The sequence below is a fragment of the Mustela putorius genome, unplaced genomic scaffold (genome assembly GCF_011764305.1).
Source record: "Mustela putorius furo isolate JIRA1106 unplaced genomic scaffold, ASM1176430v1.1 tig00000487_pilon_pilon_pilon, whole genome shotgun sequence".
NCBI lineage: Eukaryota > Metazoa > Chordata > Mammalia > Carnivora > Mustelidae > Mustela > Mustela putorius.
In genome coordinates, this window is record NW_025421399.1 from 9,398,832 (window position 1) to 9,416,983 (window position 18,152).

General features: G+C 51.2%; 1 protein-coding gene across 2 annotated transcripts in view; it reads right to left on the reverse strand.

Moving 5' to 3' along the window:
• The window catches only part of RGS9 (regulator of G protein signaling 9), a 64,850-nt gene extending 47,461 nt beyond the window's left edge, over window positions 1–17,389 (reverse strand). For both annotated transcript variants that reach the window (XM_004749103.3, XM_004749102.3), the window contains exons 1-6: window positions 17,166–17,389; window positions 7,154–7,250; window positions 3,093–3,143; window positions 1,703–1,809; window positions 1,435–1,486; window positions 904–962 (exon numbers count right to left, since the gene is read on the reverse strand). In XM_004749103.3, the coding sequence (XP_004749160.1) occupies window positions 904–962; window positions 1,435–1,486; window positions 1,703–1,809; window positions 3,093–3,143; window positions 7,154–7,250; window positions 17,166–17,222 (423 nt within the window). In that variant the 5' untranslated portion in view covers window positions 17,223–17,389. The remainder of the gene's footprint in view (window positions 1–903; window positions 963–1,434; window positions 1,487–1,702; window positions 1,810–3,092; window positions 3,144–7,153; window positions 7,251–17,165) is intronic.
• Between the last annotated feature and the right edge of the window lie 763 nt (window positions 17,390–18,152).

Here is an 18,152-nt window from a genome sequence, read left to right on the forward strand (position 1 = left end):
ACAAAATTACACTATTGTTTTCCCATCACAAACTCTAGTTCAAATCTGTTCATCACATAATATCCATTATCAAGCATATTAATTATCTCATTGTTGTAGAACAGCAAAAGGAAGATAATAGCTATTGTGTGTCCAGTAGCCACTGAGGCAAGAGCAGGAGAAACTGAAGTTTGACCGGAGGAATTTACTTCTAAACAGATGGATGGATGAATGGTGGATGGATGATGGATGGATGGATGGATGGATGATGGATAAAGGGTGGATGGATGGATGGGTGGATGGTGGATGATGGTTGGGTTAAAAAGTGGATGGATGGATGGTGGATAGATAGATAGTGGATGGATGGACAGATGATGGATGAAGGGTAGATGGATGGTGGATGGATGGTTGGGTAGATCGTGGATGGATGGATGGATGCACAGATGGGTGGATGGATGGATAGATGGATGGATGGATGGATGGATGGATGGTTGGATGGATGGATGGTTGGATGGATGGATGCACGGATGGATGGATGGATGGATGGATGGATGGATGGATGCACGGATGGATGGATGGATGGATGGATGGATGGTGGGATGGTTGGATGGATGGATGGATGGATGCACGGATGGATGGATGGATGGATGGATGCATGCATGGATGGATGGATGGATGGATGGATGGATGGTTGGATGGTTGGATGGATGGATGGATGGATAGATTCACGGATGGATGCACGGATGGATGGATGGATGGATGATTGATAAAGGATGGATGGTGGATGCATGGACAGATGGCTAGATAATGGATGGAGGGATGGATGATGAGGTACATATGATGTAGCAAAGGGAGAAGCAGAAATAAAACAGCTCAAGACTTTATTCCAATTATAATAACTTGTACTTGAAAGCATCTCTGTACCTTTTCATATTCTTCTAAAATCCCTTTCTTCTTTATATTTCGCTTGGCCAGATAGATGGCTGGGGAAAAAAGCAAAGATATTTTCCATCATCATCATGTTTTGTTTTTTTTTTTTAAAGATTTTATTTATTTATTTGACAGACAGAGATCACAAGTAGGCAGAGAAGCAGGCAGAGAGAGATGAGGAAGCAGGCTACCCGCTGAGCAGAGAGCCCGATGCGGGGCTCGATCCCATGACCCTGGGATCATGACCTGAGCCGAAGGCAGAGGCTCTAACCCACTGAGCCACCCAGGCGCCCCCATCATCATGTTTTAAAACTGCCTCTGCAGCCTTTCCATGCATGAGCCTGCTGTGCTTGGCTTGGTGGGAGAAGGTCTCAGCAGACCCCGGCTCCCTTCTCTGGGAACACTCCCAAAGCAGATGTGAACTGACATAAAGTTTGTGACGACAGCAAGACAAATGTCACCAAAATGTGGCAAGTAAATAAGCAATGTGTTAAGCACTACCAAAAGCAAGGTGGGGGGAGTTACCATAGTCTGTATCTTCAGCCGGCCACTGCTGGGTGGGCCAGAAATACGGCGTCTACAAAAGAAACCAGGAAATCATGCTTAAACACTGGGCTGTGACTGTCTTCCTGGGCCCCCAGACCTGTGGCTCAAGAGGTAACTACCTTAGACCACCCCCCCACCATTTCTAAAGTACTGAAAGTTCTGATCTGGGGAGGATATGAAGCCACATAATTACCTTCTCAGATAAGATTAATCCCATATGAACACCAAGGTCAAGGCCAAGACCTACCTGAAATCGGTAGAGGCTGTTGTCAGGCTTGAGAACGAGATTCCTGGGATCTTGCAGGGGGTAAATGTAGCCATACTTGACAATAAAGTTGCCCAAGTTCTGTGCCTCTGAGAAGAAACAGTAAGACATGGAAGTCAAGAGCGGACACCGAAGGCAGAAGCAGCTCATTTCCCGACTCCCACAAAGCACCGCACACTCCAGAAGAGGTGCCCCCGTGCTAATAGCACTTCATCCAAGAAGTGAGGGCAGCAGTTCCTGAACTTGGCTATGGCCAAGCTGGGGAGCATGGTAATAGTAAGATTCCCCAACCCGATGCCTGAGAATGACAACTCCCAGGTCCAGGGAGAGCCAATGAACCCAAATGTTAATGGGTACCACAGGTGGTTCCCTGCAGATGTTAGAGAAGCTTGCTTGGGCCTCTGGGTCTGGAGAAGTCCCCAGCAGCAGGGAGAGAATGTCTCTGACCGACCAAAAGTTCCTCACTCAAAGAGAAAAGGAAAGAGAAGGCCATGTTTATTGTCAACTTCTACCCCAAGCTCAATCCTGCTTGCATCCCGGGTCCAGATCCCACTCTTCCACATCTTACTTTAATTCCCAACAACCTCCACTATGTTTGGAAAAGTTTTGCTTCTGGATTTGCATCAGGGTTATAATGCATACTGCTATGCTCAAAAATCCCCCATGGCTTCCTATTACTTGTCTCCCAGATAAAACTTGGAATTTTCAGGGGTGCCTGGATGGCTCCATTGGCTAAGCATCCGAATCTTTCTTTTGGCTCAGGTTGTGATCTTGGGGTCCTGGGATCGAGCTTGAGTCAGGCTCAGCACTGAAACTGCTTGGGATTCTCCCTCTCCATCTGGCCTCTCCCTGCACAAGCTCTTTCTTTCTCTCTCTCTCTTTCCCTCAAATAAATAAATCTTTTTTTTTAAAAGCCTGGAATCTGTAGACATGCCTACTAGATCCCTATCTCTCCATGGCTCTCCACACCTAGCTGAAGCCATTTCTCCCAAGTTCTCCTCATTCCCACTCCCTGTCTCATTTATTCCATTTCTACACCACTGCTCGGGGCTCCCCTCCACAATTCACAAGCACCCCTTCTTTCAAAAACAGCTGTCTGTGGGCATCACTCCCTCCAAGAATTCTGTCTTGGCTGATGCTTCCCCAATTATCCATTATTCATGTGCGCTCAATATTTTGTACGAAACAATTATTTTCCCCCTATTAATCACGCCTTCACTTTTGATTTGGGCTGTTTTGCATGTAAATGCCTTGTCTTCTGATGTCAACTCCTCAGAGACAAAGGTTAAGCCTCCCTGTAGTCTCCACCCTCCAGGGATTCTTTGGGCACACATAGCCATCCTTGTTGCCAGGGTGCTGGACAATCACTCACCCAGATTGGAGATCCAAAGCCGCTGGGCTATCCATTGGAGAACGTCACTTCCTGCAAGCCAGAAGTATTTGGCCACTGTCAGAGCTTCCAAGCAAATCATCGACCTCCACTCCCTCCTCCATGCTGTTGCCTGACTGGTCTCCACTGGGCTCAGCTGGGATCTCGTCCCTCTTCTGCTCCAAACTTTCAGGGGCTCCCCTCCCCCACCCCTCCCACGATGTTGACTCCAAATCCCGCAGCCCATGATTCAGGGTCATTCAGGATCTGACTCCAGCCAGATTTCCAGTTGAACGTCTCCCATACACCTGCGACATTTACCTCTCTGGTAGTACTTATTTTCTTACTTTACAGCAATTTGTGCATGGACTAACAGTCATCAGATAGGAAGCAAACAGCCCACGTCTTAACACTGGGAAAAAACCGGACCCAGGGCATGCTGTCTGTGGGGACCCCCAGGTGGAGCCTGGCCACGTGAAGGTAAATCAGAGCAAGAGATGGGAGGGAAAGTGGGAACGAGCTAAGAGTGAGGGGATGGTTTGCCCAGGCTCCCAAATTCCATAGGCAGACTCCCAAAGAGTCCAAAAATTCTAAATTTAGACCTGGTGTCTCAGATCATTGTAAAGGTACTCTGATCAAAGCAGGAGAATGGGACATATTTGGTAACACTCTGTGGGCTGATTTATAACTTCAGACAAGGGGGTGTGGACTCCACTTGTAGTCTTGGGTTCTACAAGTCTTACGGGCTGGCCTGGGGACAATGCAGAGTGAAGACTGGTGTGGGAGAAAAAGGAGAAGGGACAGACAGGGATAAGACCAGGAGAGGTCAGGAGAGAACGAGCACCCCCCACCCCGTCCCCCAAGGATTCAGATTTTTTTGTTTTTAATTTTTTATTTTTTTATTAACATATAATGTATTATTAGCCCCAGGGGTACAGGTCTGTGAATCGCCAGGTGTACACACTTCATAGCACTCAGCACAGCACATACCTTTCCCAATGTCCATCAAGGATTCAGATTTATCTAAGGACCCAAGCAAGCCAAGCTCCACCAACAATCCAGAAGTGTCGCTGGACCCCAAGGAAACTGTATGCTTCTGTCTCACCCTGGGCCCTGCAGCCCCGTAAGCAGAACAGGCTCCTTGGAGGAGGAGGACAACAGCAGCTCCAAGGAAAGACAAGATGCCCTCGGAACAATGCACCCCAATTCAGATGCCATCTTGCAGACACCAATGACCACATTTTCCAGAAATTTCAGCCTGCTTTACAAAAGCCAAGCTTGGCCCTGATTGCATGGGAAGTGGCCCACTGAACATACAGAGAAGGATCTGGGTCTGACATGCTACTGCCTGTGTCCTTGTGGCTCGACTGTTTCAAATACTTCCTTCCTCAGCGGTAGTAAAGAGGCATTTCTTCCAGGCCCCTCCGGGGAAAGCCCTTACAACCCACTCATACACCCTCTGGGCTTAATTACCTGCCCAGGGCATGGCTAAAGATGGACAACCCACAATTCTTACCTTCCCCCGCCATGTGCTGGGGCACAAGTGTCCAAACATGACCTCTGTCTATGCCCACATGCCCACCGTTACTGCTTCCAGTGGGTTCTCATCTGTCGCTCTTAGTTTTATTTAACCCTGGTTGGCTGTTCTAAAGCAAAATTCTTCATCTAAAATCCTACATCAACTCCTAGCTAGGACTGGGGGTCTTAGACTTTCTCCCCGGGGTCTTTTTGAACGCTGCTCAGAGGTACGCAGACCGAGAGACAGAGAGACCCAGGCAGGCAGCAGATGGATCTGTGCTCTCCACCAAGGAGCTGAGGGTTTTCTCATCCACTTGACTGCTTCCTAAAATAGACCAAATAAGATTACAGGGCCACCAGCTTCTCATCACGTGGTCTTCTGTGTAACAGTGCGGCAGGCTCCCATGTCAGCTACCTTCCTCCCCAGAAGTCCTGGGTCACCTGCCATCCGAGGAGCTGGGAGCTGATTACCCAATTTGCTTGTACCAGTGCTGACGCAGGACCCAAGCCTTCAACCTGAGCCCTGTTGCGAAGGCACCTGAAATTCACCCACAGGAGAAACAAGAGAAAACATGGTGGGTGGGCAGCCTCAGCCGAACCCAGGAGCCAAACGCGCCCTATGTGCAAGGAGAAAAAGTAGCTTATGCACACAGACAGTGGGTCAGGGATGGACACTGGGGTCACATTGTTGGGGTCACATCCAAGCTCAGCCATGTGCTAGTTTAGTGAGAGGGATACCAGTGGCTGAAACTCTGTCTGCAAAAAAGCAGATGGTCCCATCAACCCTGAACTTGATTATGAGCATTCAGTGACACAGTGTAGGAAGTCACCAGCTCTCGCCACAGGTCAAGCTTCCATGCCTGCTGACCACGTGCTCATCAGCAGAATGACCATGTACCATCCCACAGAATTCCCAGAATTATTCTCTTCCCCAGGAATTGCTATTCCTGCTTTTAAAATGAGATGATTAAGACAAGGGCTACACAGCTTGAAAGAGGCACCCGAAGGAGTCAACCCCAGGGTAACTGACTCCGAGGCCAGTACTCCTCGCGTGGTGCTAGACCAGCACACACTCACGCATTCAAGAACCTTCTATTAAACCGCCACCCTAACAGCTAGGCTGAGCAAGGGAGTCACCCAGGTGAGCAGGACAACAGATCTCCCCTTGAGGGCTTTCCAATCCCATGGAGAATTCAGGCTGGAAGTAATGACAACCAGAAGTGGAGAGGCGTGGGGACAGGGGCGCCTCAGGTACATCTTAAATGCCGGGGGAACGCAGAGCCACCCTGAGAAGTCTGCCCGTCAATCCCCACTCTTTGGGCACCTGTGCGACTCAGGTTCCTAGCCTTTCCCCAGGGCAACTGGTCAGAGTTTCCTTTCCTTCTCTGAGCTATTCTGTCCCGTTCCGATCAACCGCTGTTTTGCTCCCAACAGCCAGGCTGGTTTTCTGTTGCTCACACCCGAGGGAAAAAAGGTGGAGACACGCCTTCTTCCAAACAGACAGAAAGGGAAACAGGGGAATACAGTTAGCCAGCTTGCCTCTGCCAAGACCAGAGGACCTTGAGTGAAAGGCAGTCAGGCTGTGGTGAGGGGGAGAGAGAGGGTTCACCAAGAGTGGGGCAGGGTGGCGAGTCCCCAGCTCGTGCTTTGAGAAGCTGTTTCTGCAGACAATAGGTCTCAGTAGGAAACATAGTCTCTACTGAAAAACCAAAGTCATCAAACACATGCAACACATTTATCCAAAGTCATTCTTATTCTGCGGTCAGTCCCTTCTGCCGATAGCCTCACATGACGCTCCTTTATCCCACATCCAGAGGAAAGAGACACTGGCGCTGTCCCCGTGGCGTGGTTAAGAAGGGTGTCAAAAAGAATCAGGAAAGGGTAGAGCAAAGACCACATTTTTTTCTGCCAAAGAGTGTGTGTGTGTGTTGTTTTTTTTTTTAAATACTACCTGATTTCATGAAAACAGGGCAAACAGCAAGTGACAGCAAAAGCTTCTTAAATGACCTCCTGGGAGGGATGACGTCACAAAGTGACCTATGGATTCCTTTTCTCCTTCCCTTTCTGAACCCTTCCTCAGAAGGAGCCTGTGGTCCAGGAATCAGCAAATTTCCTCTGTAAAAGGCTGTAAATATTCTCAGTTTTGTGGGCCACAATTCAGTCTCCGTACAAGTACTTAACTCTGTCACTGTAGCATAAAAACAGCCAAAGACAATATGTAAAGAAGGACATGGGGCACCTCGGTCACTCAGTCAGTTAAGCATCTGTCTTCAGCTCAGGTCATGACCCCCAGGGTCCTGGGCTCGAGCCCGCATTGGGCTCCCTGCTCAACAGGGAGCCTGCTTGTCCCTCCGCTCTGCCCCTCTCCCCTGCTTATGCTCACTTTCATGCTCTCTCTCAAAAATAAATAAATGAAATATTTTTTAGAAAATTTAGGGATGTGAATGTGCTCCAATAAAGCTTTCTGCGCAAGCACTGGCCGTGGGCCGCACTTGGACCTTGGGCTATATAGATCGTCAGCTCCTGCGTGTGGACAGATACATTACCTGTCATGGCGTGAGGGACACTGGTGACCAGAACCTTCTGGTTCTGCATCCTGACCCCCGTCTCCGGGTTCTGCATGTCCTTCACCAGGGCTTCGATCTGCAAAACGGAACCGAAAACTTTAGCTCATCCGAGCTGCTCCAAAAGCCAGGCAAGGCCCCTCTCTGCACTGCGGAGGGAGCAAGAGATGCTGAGAGGAATGCAGGGAGCTTACCATCAGGAGCTTGTGACCCGGGTGGACCCTGAGAGATCGCAACACAACCAGGTTCGGCGTAGGGCTCACAGACACAAACCTCCCAACCGGGAGCAGGAGCTTGGAGAAGTGTGCTCCAACTTGGAGATTCTGCACAAGCTCAGAGGAAAAGGGGAGACACGGGAAACGAGGATTTTGCTGGACAGAAAGTGAGAAGACACGGGAGCAAGTGCCCGGGGCGAGAGAGGGACGGACGAGGAAGCAAGAAAAGCAGCTGGGGGCCAGATCACAACGGGCCCCGGATGCCATTCCCGGAGCAGGCATCTGGCTCCCGCAGCGACCGTTGGGCAGTGGCGTGATTCAGCCCAGGCTTGGGAAAAGTGGCCCATGACAGAAGAGATGCTGAGGTATGAGGAAGTTTGCCAAGAAGAATAAAAGAGGGGAGGTCCATTTGAAGATACTGCAACGGTCCCAGCAAGCAATGGTGGGTCTGTCTCCCCCCTTGCCACTTCTCTCCTTTCTCAGGAGAGCAGCCAGAAAGACTCTTTCAATTATTTTAGAAGATGTCATTCCTCTGTTCAAAACCCTGAAGCAGCCATTCCACTCAGAAGCAATGGCCAAGTTCCCCAACTGGTCCACATGGTTGGGACCCCTTCCTCCCTGACTCTCTTCCTACCACCACCCACCTGGCTCCCTCCGATCCGGCCACCCTGGCCACCTTGCTGCTCCCTGACCATGCCCAGTCTCCTGCTCCAGGGCCTGTATTCTGACAATTCCCTGGGCCTGGACTGCCCTTCCCTATGTAACTAACTCGCTCACCACCTTCTTCTGCTAACATGCGCAGGAGGCCAGCCCTGACCATCTACTTAACAACCTTGAACTCCACTCTTGGCATTCCTGATTCCCGATCTGCTTTTTCAAGAGTACTCCCCCTCTAACATAGGAAATTATCTGCCTCTGCATTACATTGCTTGATGGGTCTTATGTGTCTTTGTATGTAGTGTTTACATTACATTATGTGTCTCCTTTTTCCTAGACAGTAAGCTCTTCAAGGGCAGGTCATCTGTCTATCACGGTCCGATGCCATTATCCCATGCACGGGCACGGTGCTGGACATTGCCAGGGCCACAGAGCTGGTACTTCATTAGCAGCTGGCGCGTGAGTTAATATGCAAATGAAGGCAAAGGCAGGGGCGAGAGGAAGGCGCAGCTTCAGAGCCCTAGTTAACTCGAGTGAACTGTACTTATAAATGATTGACTTGTTCAGTGAGGGTGGCAAAGTTTCTCACTCCCATGATCAGAGCTGCCGGTTCCCAGAATAGAAAAGGCAGATGTGCCAAAGAAGGAGCACCTTCTGAAAGCAAAGGATTCTGCTTTGGAATGCTGGCCGAGCTCGCCACGGCGTCTGGCAGGCGATGGGAAATGAACATCCCAAGTGTGAAAGAGATAAGGGTCAGAGATAGGACTTAGTCATGAGCCTCGGAGAGAGAGGAGAAGCCAAGAGAGCCAGAAGTCTCTCTCTCAAGGGAGAGAGACTGCGGGATGACAGCCACAAGGATGGCCCTCATGCTCTTTATTTTTTTGAATTTTATTAATTAAAAAATAGTTTTCCGCTTGAAAAAAAAAATCAAAGGGAAGTAAAATCAACTGAAGGGTATTTTCAAACAAGCTGGATGGGTGGGCACAGTTGAAAAAAAAAAAAAAAGACAACCCAGGTGAGTCTCTTGTCAACGTTTATCACGGGCACTGACAAAGCCTCACATATCCGAGGTTTCCAGCTTCCGGTTCCCCCAGGGGACCCCTCACTCCTGAAGAAACCACGCATCTCCCTGCCTGCTGTGCGCTTGCCGTGGTTAGTCAGTCATTCAACAACCAGGCAGTTACTCTGGGAAACCAAAGATAAGGTGATGTGGTCCCCAAGCCCAAGGAGCTCACTGGTGCCAGGATATTATGGGACAACATGGGAGGTCCAGTGACGAAGGTGAGTTCAGGGTATCATGAGAACACAACAGCGCCAGGAGAGGGTCAGGAGTGGTGACTCCTGGAATGAATCTTAAAAAAATGAATTGGGGGGGGGCACCGGGGTGCTTCAGTGGGTGAAAGCCTCTGCCTTTGGCTCAAGTCATGATCCCAGGGTCCTGGGATGGAGCCCCGCATTGGGCTCTGCTCAGCAGGGAGCCTGCTTCCCTCTCTCTGCCTACTGCTCTGTCTACTTGTGGTCTCTGTCTGTCAAATAAATAAATGTAAAAATCTTAAAAAAAGAATAGGAATCGGGCACCAGAAAGTGGGGGAAATGGTGGGCCAGAGCATTCCAGGCTCCGGGGACAGCAGGAGCAGAAACAGAACACGAATGGCCAAATAGGAGGGAAACCTTTCTCGTCCTTCTCTGTCCGGAAACCCTCTCCTGCCTACAGCTGGCCAAATCCAGTGGAGGGCTGCACCTGCAACCCAACCCGTCCACGTTCCAGCTGCTACCCGAACTGAAACAGGTCAGTAACTCACCCACTTCCCCTCAATTTACTAATTTGGTTATCTCACCATTATTCTACGGCTTTTAAATAAAATAACACCCTCTTGCTCTATGCAACACTTTACAATTACCAGTCCTTTTGGACGTTGCTTCGTGGCTGCGGTACAAAGAAAAGAAACGCACAGAGAAAAGAAACCTCACAGCTCCATGGGGCTTCTTTTCTCTGACCACGGTGGGATTTCACTGAACCTCTCCGAACGCCCTTTCTCTACTGCAAAATGGGGACATGATAGTCTGTGCCCAGGTAATTTACATACTTTGGTAATTTCTTAGAATCTCATTAAGCATTTGTGTAAAAATGCTTTACAGGGACAGATATGTTATAGACTCATAAAGATACAGACTTCATCAGGGCACCTGGGTGGCTCAGTCGGTTAAGCATCTGCCTTCAGCTCGGGTCATGCTCCTGGGGTCCAGGAATCGAGCCCAGTTGTTGGGTTCCCTGCTCCGCAGGGAGTCTGCTTCTCCCTCTCCATCGGCCTTTCTCCCCACACCCTACTCTCTCTCTCCAGTAAAATCTTTTATAATAAAAAAAGATACATACTTTATCAGGAGAGATTCGTGTTAGTAGTTATGCTTAGAATCATTCATATTAGTAGCTTTTGTATAATTAATGCATCTTTGGAACTTTGCATGCGGGGCTGTGTTTAGAGGCCTGTGTGAATAAAAATCTGCTCTCCTCACTGTTCAAATATTAAACACGTACTTACTGAGCATCCTTAAGTACACTGCATTTTGTAGAGGGAGGGTGTAGTACAACAAGGCAGAAGACATACTCCAAGTCCACAGAGGACTGGGAAGATGTTTGTATGAAAATAAAAAGTTAACTAAGATAAATGCTAGAGATCTGGGTGCAGAAAAGGCCCAGTTCAAATCCCTGCTCAATGCAGAAGTTAGGCAAATTCCTAAATGTCACTAAGACTCATTTCTCTGTAAAACAGAGATGACAATAGTACCTCTATCATCAGAGGGATGTCGCGGGGATTATCCAAGATTAAGCATGTAGAGCACTTAGTACAGTGCTACGCACAGACGACTCAGTAAACTGCGAGGGCGGGCTGAATTAGGCACCAAATAAAGGGGAAAGTGCTAACCCCAAATGACTCAAGAGATGACAAGGATGGCGGAGAAGATCTCCAAAAACTGTGTCTAGAGGGTGGATGGGATCTTCCCACAGGGTGAGGATGGAGCTGTACTCCAAGGGAGCGATGGTCTGAGACGGCCCGGGCTTCTCTATGCAGAAAAGTGAAGAGCTTGAACTTGGAACCCTTGTGCATTGTTGGTGGGAAAGCCAGACGGTGCAGCTGCTATGGAAAATGGTACGAAGGTTCCTCCAAAAATTAAAAACAGAATGACCGGCAATCCCACTCCTGGGTGTGTATTGAAAAGACTTGAAATCGGGATCTCGAAGAGATATTAGCTTGCCAAGTGTGACAAGCCAGTCACAGACAGACTGCAGGATCCCACTTATGTGGGGTCTCTAAATTCACAGAATCCAAGAGTGGGAAGGTGGTGCCAGGGGTTGGGGGAAGGGAAATGGGGCGTGGCCAACCAACAAGCATCAGGTTTCAGCTAAGGGAGGTAAAGCCGCTGGAGAGACCAGCTCTGCCGAATGGTTTGTGCACTCCAAAATTTAAGAGGGTAGATACTCACAGTAAGTGTTCTTAACTCAATAAAATACAATTTTAAAAAGAATGATAGACAAAGACTGATCCAGCTGCACTGGAGGAAAGGGATCACGCAGGGGAGCAAGGCTGAGGGCCTGTTGCACCTGCCCAGACGCATTCTTGGCTCACAGATTGTTCCGGAACAGAAACTATCCCTTTCGGCTCCATTCAGAGCTGCCCTTCTTGGCCTTCTGCAAGGTCAGGGCCTGGCAGCATCTTGGCCACTGCGTCAGCCTAGAGCCTGCAGCAGTGAGCGGGGGAGCAAAGGGGCAAGCCCAGCACTTCTCCTGGACACGGAGGACCGAGGGGCCACAGGTGGTGAGAGTCACTCCTTCTGCAGATGTACAGGCTACTCCAAGAAATGCCTGATTTTCGAAGGTGCGGGCTTAGGTCTCTCCTTCCTCCTCCCCCTTTGCTGCTAGATGAAATTCCCTATTTGTTCAAGAAATTTTTGGATGAAACAGCCATGTTTCCTAGAAACAGGGGGCCCCGATATTGGAGAAGAAAAAGAAATTGCCTTAAGAGTGAGAAATCGGAGTTCCTTCAAGAGAAAGTCAGCGGATTGGATCCCTTCTCTTCATGTTAAGGGGGGGGAAAAAATCTAGTTATAAAGAGTTTGAAAATCATCTTCAGGGGAGGAATAATGAGAGTTATTTTAAAAACACAATGAGGGGAGTCACATTTCTCTCCAGCAGGTGTGTCACCGTTCACAGAAAAGAAGGGCCGGTGGGAGGAGAGAGCATCACATGACCCTCGGGAACATTTCGAGGGCATTCAGCCTGGTGCGGTTCCGATCAATTTTCCTTAGAACTTTCCTCACATAAATTCCTCTGAGGGGCCTCCCCGGTCACACCAGGAGATACTGAGAGACTCTGTTATGGGCTGAACTGTGTTCCCCACCCCCAAATGTGTATGCTGAAGACTTAACCCCCAGTACCTCAGAGTGTGAGTGTATTTGGGGAGAGGGTCTCAAAGTGGCCATTTAAGTAAAATGAGGTCATGAGGTGGGCCCCGATCCAATATGACTGTGTCCTCCTGAGAAGAGCAGAGTAGGACACCGGCAAGGCCATGTGAGGACACAAGGAGAAGGCAGCCGTCGGGAGCCAAGGAGAGAGGCCTCTGAGGAAACCAGCCCTACCGACCCCTGGTCTCGGATTTCTAGGCTCCAGAGCTGTGAGGAAATCACTTTCTGTTGTTTAAGCCACAGAGCCCATGGTACTTTGTCATGGCGGCGCCCATCAAAAAAAGAGTAGACCGTGTCCTGTCATCCACCCCAAGAGAAAAACCCGTCACCCATCGCAGAGAGGAGAGAATCCCAACCATTTCCAAGTTCTCCAGAGAGCCAGCGAGAAGCCCTGGCCTTTCCACTCCAAAAGGCTGCCAACTCTCACACCTCCCCCTGGTGTCCCGTGGGCGTCCCCGGGAGCTGAGGCCGAGGCCGGCCTTCCCCACCATCAAATGTCAAGGCCCACTCCCGACCAGATTCAGCCAAACCTCGTTCCAGGCACAAACACACGCCGCACAGCCAGGCCGCGCCGGGCCGCCTGGGACCCCGTGTTGGGGGACAGCGGCGAGGATGGGGGGTGCAGGCCCCACATTTCTGCTCTCAGAAGCCAACGTGCTGCGGTGTGACTGCGGGGCATGCCAGGGAACCCCGGCATCCCAGAGGAGCAGACACGGTGGCTTTGACGCCCCAACATCCCACCGTCCACGCCCACGCCGCTGCTCACATTAAGGAGCTGTCAGTCACCGTGCAAGATCTCTGGGGCTGGAATTTTCCTTCAAGCCGGAGAAGGTTCCCAGGGGGATGAAACTAATCAGGCCTTCTCTGTACAAAGAGGGGCAGAGTGGCCCAGAACCACCAGGCTGTTTTGCTAACAGACAGGAAGGTGTCCCCGTTAACCTACCCGGCCACACAGAGGCCAGGTGACGCCCCCGCCCACCTCACGCAGCCATCTCACACACCCTGGTGAGCTGCATACCCTCACTGGTACTCAGGGGTCTTTCCCCAAGGCCTGCCCTTCCCACTTGGTCAGAGGCCCAGGAAGCATTCTAGATGGCCCCCGACGACAGCAGCCAACGTCCGCTGGCTCTGCTTTTGCTTCTGAGGTGTGTCTTACCTGCCCACTAAATCCTGCCTCATGGGACCTTCCTCCCTCCCCTCTGGACCATCAGGCTCTGCCTTCCTGCCACATGCCTTTCTACTGGCACGACGCCAGCCCCGTGTACCCAGGGTCCCCCACGGCAGCACTACTGACATCTGGGTCCAGACCATTCTTCATTGGGGGACCAGCTGCCCTGTGCATTGAGGGACAGCTAGCAGGACCCCTGCCTTTCCCCACTGGATACCAGCTGCACCCTCATCTCCAGGTATGACAACCCGAAATGTCTCCAGGTGTTGGCAAACGTCCCCAGGATCCTTCAGCTCGGCTGTTCAGTCAAATCCCCTGGAAGCTTTTTTTTTTTTTTTTAATCACCAATACTTGGACTCTACGGCACTTAATAAGTTAAATACCTCGTAAGTAAATCAGAAACTCAAAGGATGGGGACTCGGTGTCAATCTGTTGTAAGTGCAGAGAAGCACTCGGACCCTCGAACCAGAATCATCCCTCTAGCACAGAAACCGACTCATTTTAAAATATCCAAAGGCTTCTCACTGAACACAGAAAGGCTCCAACTCCTCAGCACGACATCCAAAGCCCCCAGGTCTGGGCCCTTCTGAACTAGCAGCCTTAGCACCCAACAATCACCCACTCTACTCTCCCAGCCCCGGATAGCTCTCCCACACCAGCGTGGGGTTCGACATGTCTGTTGTGTATCTGCCCCAACAGCCGCTCACCTTCCCATCCTCCTGGCAAAGAAAACGAATTTCTTGTACCTCAACTCAGTTGCAAGCCCCCTTGTGACACCCGTCCTGATTCCCTCACCCCAGGCAGATAAGGGCACAGTTATGTATCATAGTGAATGAAGGAGGGACACAAGCAAAAGATACCCTGCTCGGCCCACACCTCCTAATAGTTCTGTTTCTGCACTCCCTTCCCAAGCCAAAGCAGACGCCAGAAGCCACACCAGAAAGCACAGCATCCAACAGAAGGCTTCTCCATGCGGCACCATGGGAGTCAATGCCACGGTGCTTCTCAAGGACAGCAGTGACTGGTACTGGCAGGGATGGTGATCTGGTCATCACAGAGGGGACAGGCCAGCCCTGGAACAGGAGGCCACACATACAGCAGCCACAGGGAGCGGCCCACCGCGTGTCCCACACACACGGAGCACATGCCATTCCCTCTGCCTGGAACATCCTTCTTTCTCTCTGCCGATAACACCCACTTATTCTTCGCTCTCAGCTGCACGGCCCCCAAGCATCCAAGTCAGGCCTTCCCACAGCCACCCAAGCTCATAGCATAGCATTGCCTTTGGCGACAGATGACGGTCAGTCCTGTTTTTCCCGGTTCCACCTCTTAGTGGCTACGTGATTGGGGCAAGTCCTCTTTCGGACCTTCAGTTTCCTTCTCTGTCAATGGTGATGATCATGTCCGTCTTTGTGGTCCGACTGGGATAGTCACGCGTGCCCGCCCCCACTTTATAAACATTCACTGAATATTTCGTCAAATATTCCTTGAATGAGTGGCCAATGACACTGCAACCATGTTCACGTTCCTTTGGTCTGGATCCTTCTCCAGAAGCCCAGGCATCTAGGTCAGCGGGCTCTGCGTGCAGGACCCCCCCCCCCCCGGCAGGGCTCTTAAGACTGGCTCTGGGGAGCTCTGGGACCTGACTGGGGACCTGAGAGTGCACAGACAGGCAGGTCCCTCCCCACAAGGCAAAGGGAAAGAGCAGTCCTGGGGGTGTGGGCAGAGTCTGTGGGCAGCGAAGGAAGCGGCTCGGCTCGGCTCCAGGGGTGGGGGAGAACCAGCCTTCACAGCGGAGGAGGGGGAAGTTGGCAGGTGAGAAGGAGAGAACCAGCTTTCCCAGGAGAGGAGCCTGAGGTATGAAAGGGCGCAGAGTTCCTAGAAAGGTAGGGAGGACCTTGACGACTGTGGCTGCTTGATTTTGTTTCCCTGGAGGGCAGGGCAGGTCGGTGGGAGGGAAAGAGAGACAGGTCAAAGCAGGATCCCGAATGCCTGGGCTGAGCGGGTTGTACTTGATCCTGGGACCATGGGAAGCCAGCGGAGGGTTTTAGGCTGAGGAGATCACCGTTAGCTTAAGAAAGAAAAACCAATGTGTTTATGAGGCATACTGTGGAGATGGACAGGCTGGAGGCTGCGGAGGGAGGCTGGAAACCAAGACACCAGCCAGAAAACCCAGCAAAGAGAGGGAAATCTACCAGATAACAGTCATGATGGAAAAGAGTGTCAAGGTTCAGAAAACAGAATGTCTCCAGACCGTTGCTCTCTGAGCCTCCAAGCCAGAGCTGCCCTGTCTGGGAGACAAAGGCAGTCCCGGGGGATCCTAGAAGATGATTTATGGCTTTCGGATATCAGCCTTAAGGGGTTTCTTCTGCTTTTAGGAAGAAGTTTGCAATACAGGCTCTAAGGATTCTTTTCCTGAATGACCCTCACACCTCAGCCACCTGGAATGTTCACGAGCTTCTAGAAGTAGGTGGTCCACGTGAAACCAACTATCTCCATCGTGCCTGGGGCTGTCCAGGTGTTAGCACTGAAAGTCCTGGTCAAATCAGGACACTTGGTCCCCAACTACACCAGTCTGCTGAGCTTCAAGGGCTCAAGACAGGGCTCTTAATTGTCACAAAGCATTCAGCTAATTCTACTCAACAAGATAAGCCGGAAAAGGGGGACACCGCACTGTAAGAAATGGCTGCAGATGGGGTGAAGGCTGGGCAAGTGACCTGGGGCCTAATCCTTTGTCCATCTCCTCTGACGCTGGTTACCTCAAAAGCCCAGAACAAAAAAAAGAGCCAGTCGGAACCCAACACATCACCCCACAAGGTACATGCCACATCCCAAGTGTCCACGGGCTAGATACCCTGTGCCTGGCCACTTGGTCTGAGAAAACCTTTGCAATGGAAGGGAAAGGCTCTGACTTCTGCTGCCAACACAGACAGACCCGAGATACACAAATACACACACTTGAATGAGGGCTCTAGGGGCTCTGGGAGCGGGGTGTCCCTTTATCCTACAAATCGCACCATTTTTGTGGTCCGTGTGTACACACCACACACACTCCGACTTAAAAATACTGCAACTGGGGATAAGAAAAACAGCAAAAATGTCAATGCAACATCTGGGAACCTTATGATAATATCAGGATTCTGTCTGTAATCTGACACAGCCTTGGCTGAACTGCCTTGTGGCACCTTCCTCTCTAGAGTAACAGGTTGTTTTCCAGCTTCCAGTGGACCATCGCCCCTGGCTTCAGATTCTCCGCTACAAACAGGTTACGTGGAAACCTAATCATTGTAAGTCTTTAACACACACACACACACACACACACACACACACACGGCAACTAAGTCATTTAATAACACCAAGCAGCACCGACGGACCACAGGGATGCCCTCCACTCCGGCCACAAGCCCCGCGCCTCGCCAGCATCTCTGCGGACACTTCCCAGAGTTGGGACCCCGCGCACCTCCCAGGGCCCAGGGCACCGGACCGCGCTCACCTTCTGCAGAAATGCCATCCTCGGCCTGTACTGTTGGCCTTGGTGTCGGATCGTCATCCTGGACCCTGGATGAAGGCACCACCAGAAGCCGAGCGGAGCGCAGGAGAGGAAGCCCCCGGCCAAGGCGCCCGCGTGCCCCGCACACGCCCTGGCGTCCGGGGGGAGGAGGGCGGCCGGGAGCGCGGGGCGGGGGCGGCTGCTGCCGGCGGCGCCCCTTTACTCTGCCTTGGCCCCCGCCCCGGGAAAGCCGCTGGAATCCGCGCCAGCCAATCAGCGTGCCGCGCCGCGGGCTCATTAGCATGCCCTGCGCTGGCGCCCACCTGCCGCCAGGGGGCGGTGTCTGGTCCCAGCGGGACCCCGCGGAGCCTCAGGTGAGATCCGCGTGGGTCTGGCCCGGGAGAGTGGGAGGATCTGTCGCAAAGAGCAGCCTTTTCACCTGGGCCAGAAGTGAGTTATATGCAGAAATGAGACAAAGAGGCCTTACTAATGAGCGTGGGGGGGGGGGGGGAATGGCCTTTCCCATCCTAGCTCTGCCACTAGCTAGCTGGACAACCTTGGGCAAGTTTCTTAAATTCTAAGCCTTGGTTTCCTTACCTGAAAGGTAAAAATGAAACGCGGGATGGTCCTATCCAACGGACGGGCTGCTATATCATGTAATGGGGGAAATGTGTAACACAGTGCTTGGTCCACAACAAATGTTTAGCAGTGTTTACGGAAGCAAATTGTGAGTGGCTTGGTGAGGTGTTGGTTAAAGAAAGAGGGGACGGGGAGAAGGAAAGGAAGGAACACAACACTGACTCAAGGTTGCAAACAATTTCAAGGGCTTCATGGCTGGTCCCCTCGGAGAGGGGTCCACAACTCCCTTTTGCTTTAGAAAATCCAGGACCCAACAGGTGTCCATTCATGCAGAAGACCAGCGATCTTACAAGGCAAACCAGGCCACTGGGAACTATGTTCCTAGTGTGAACTACAAACCAATATCCGTAT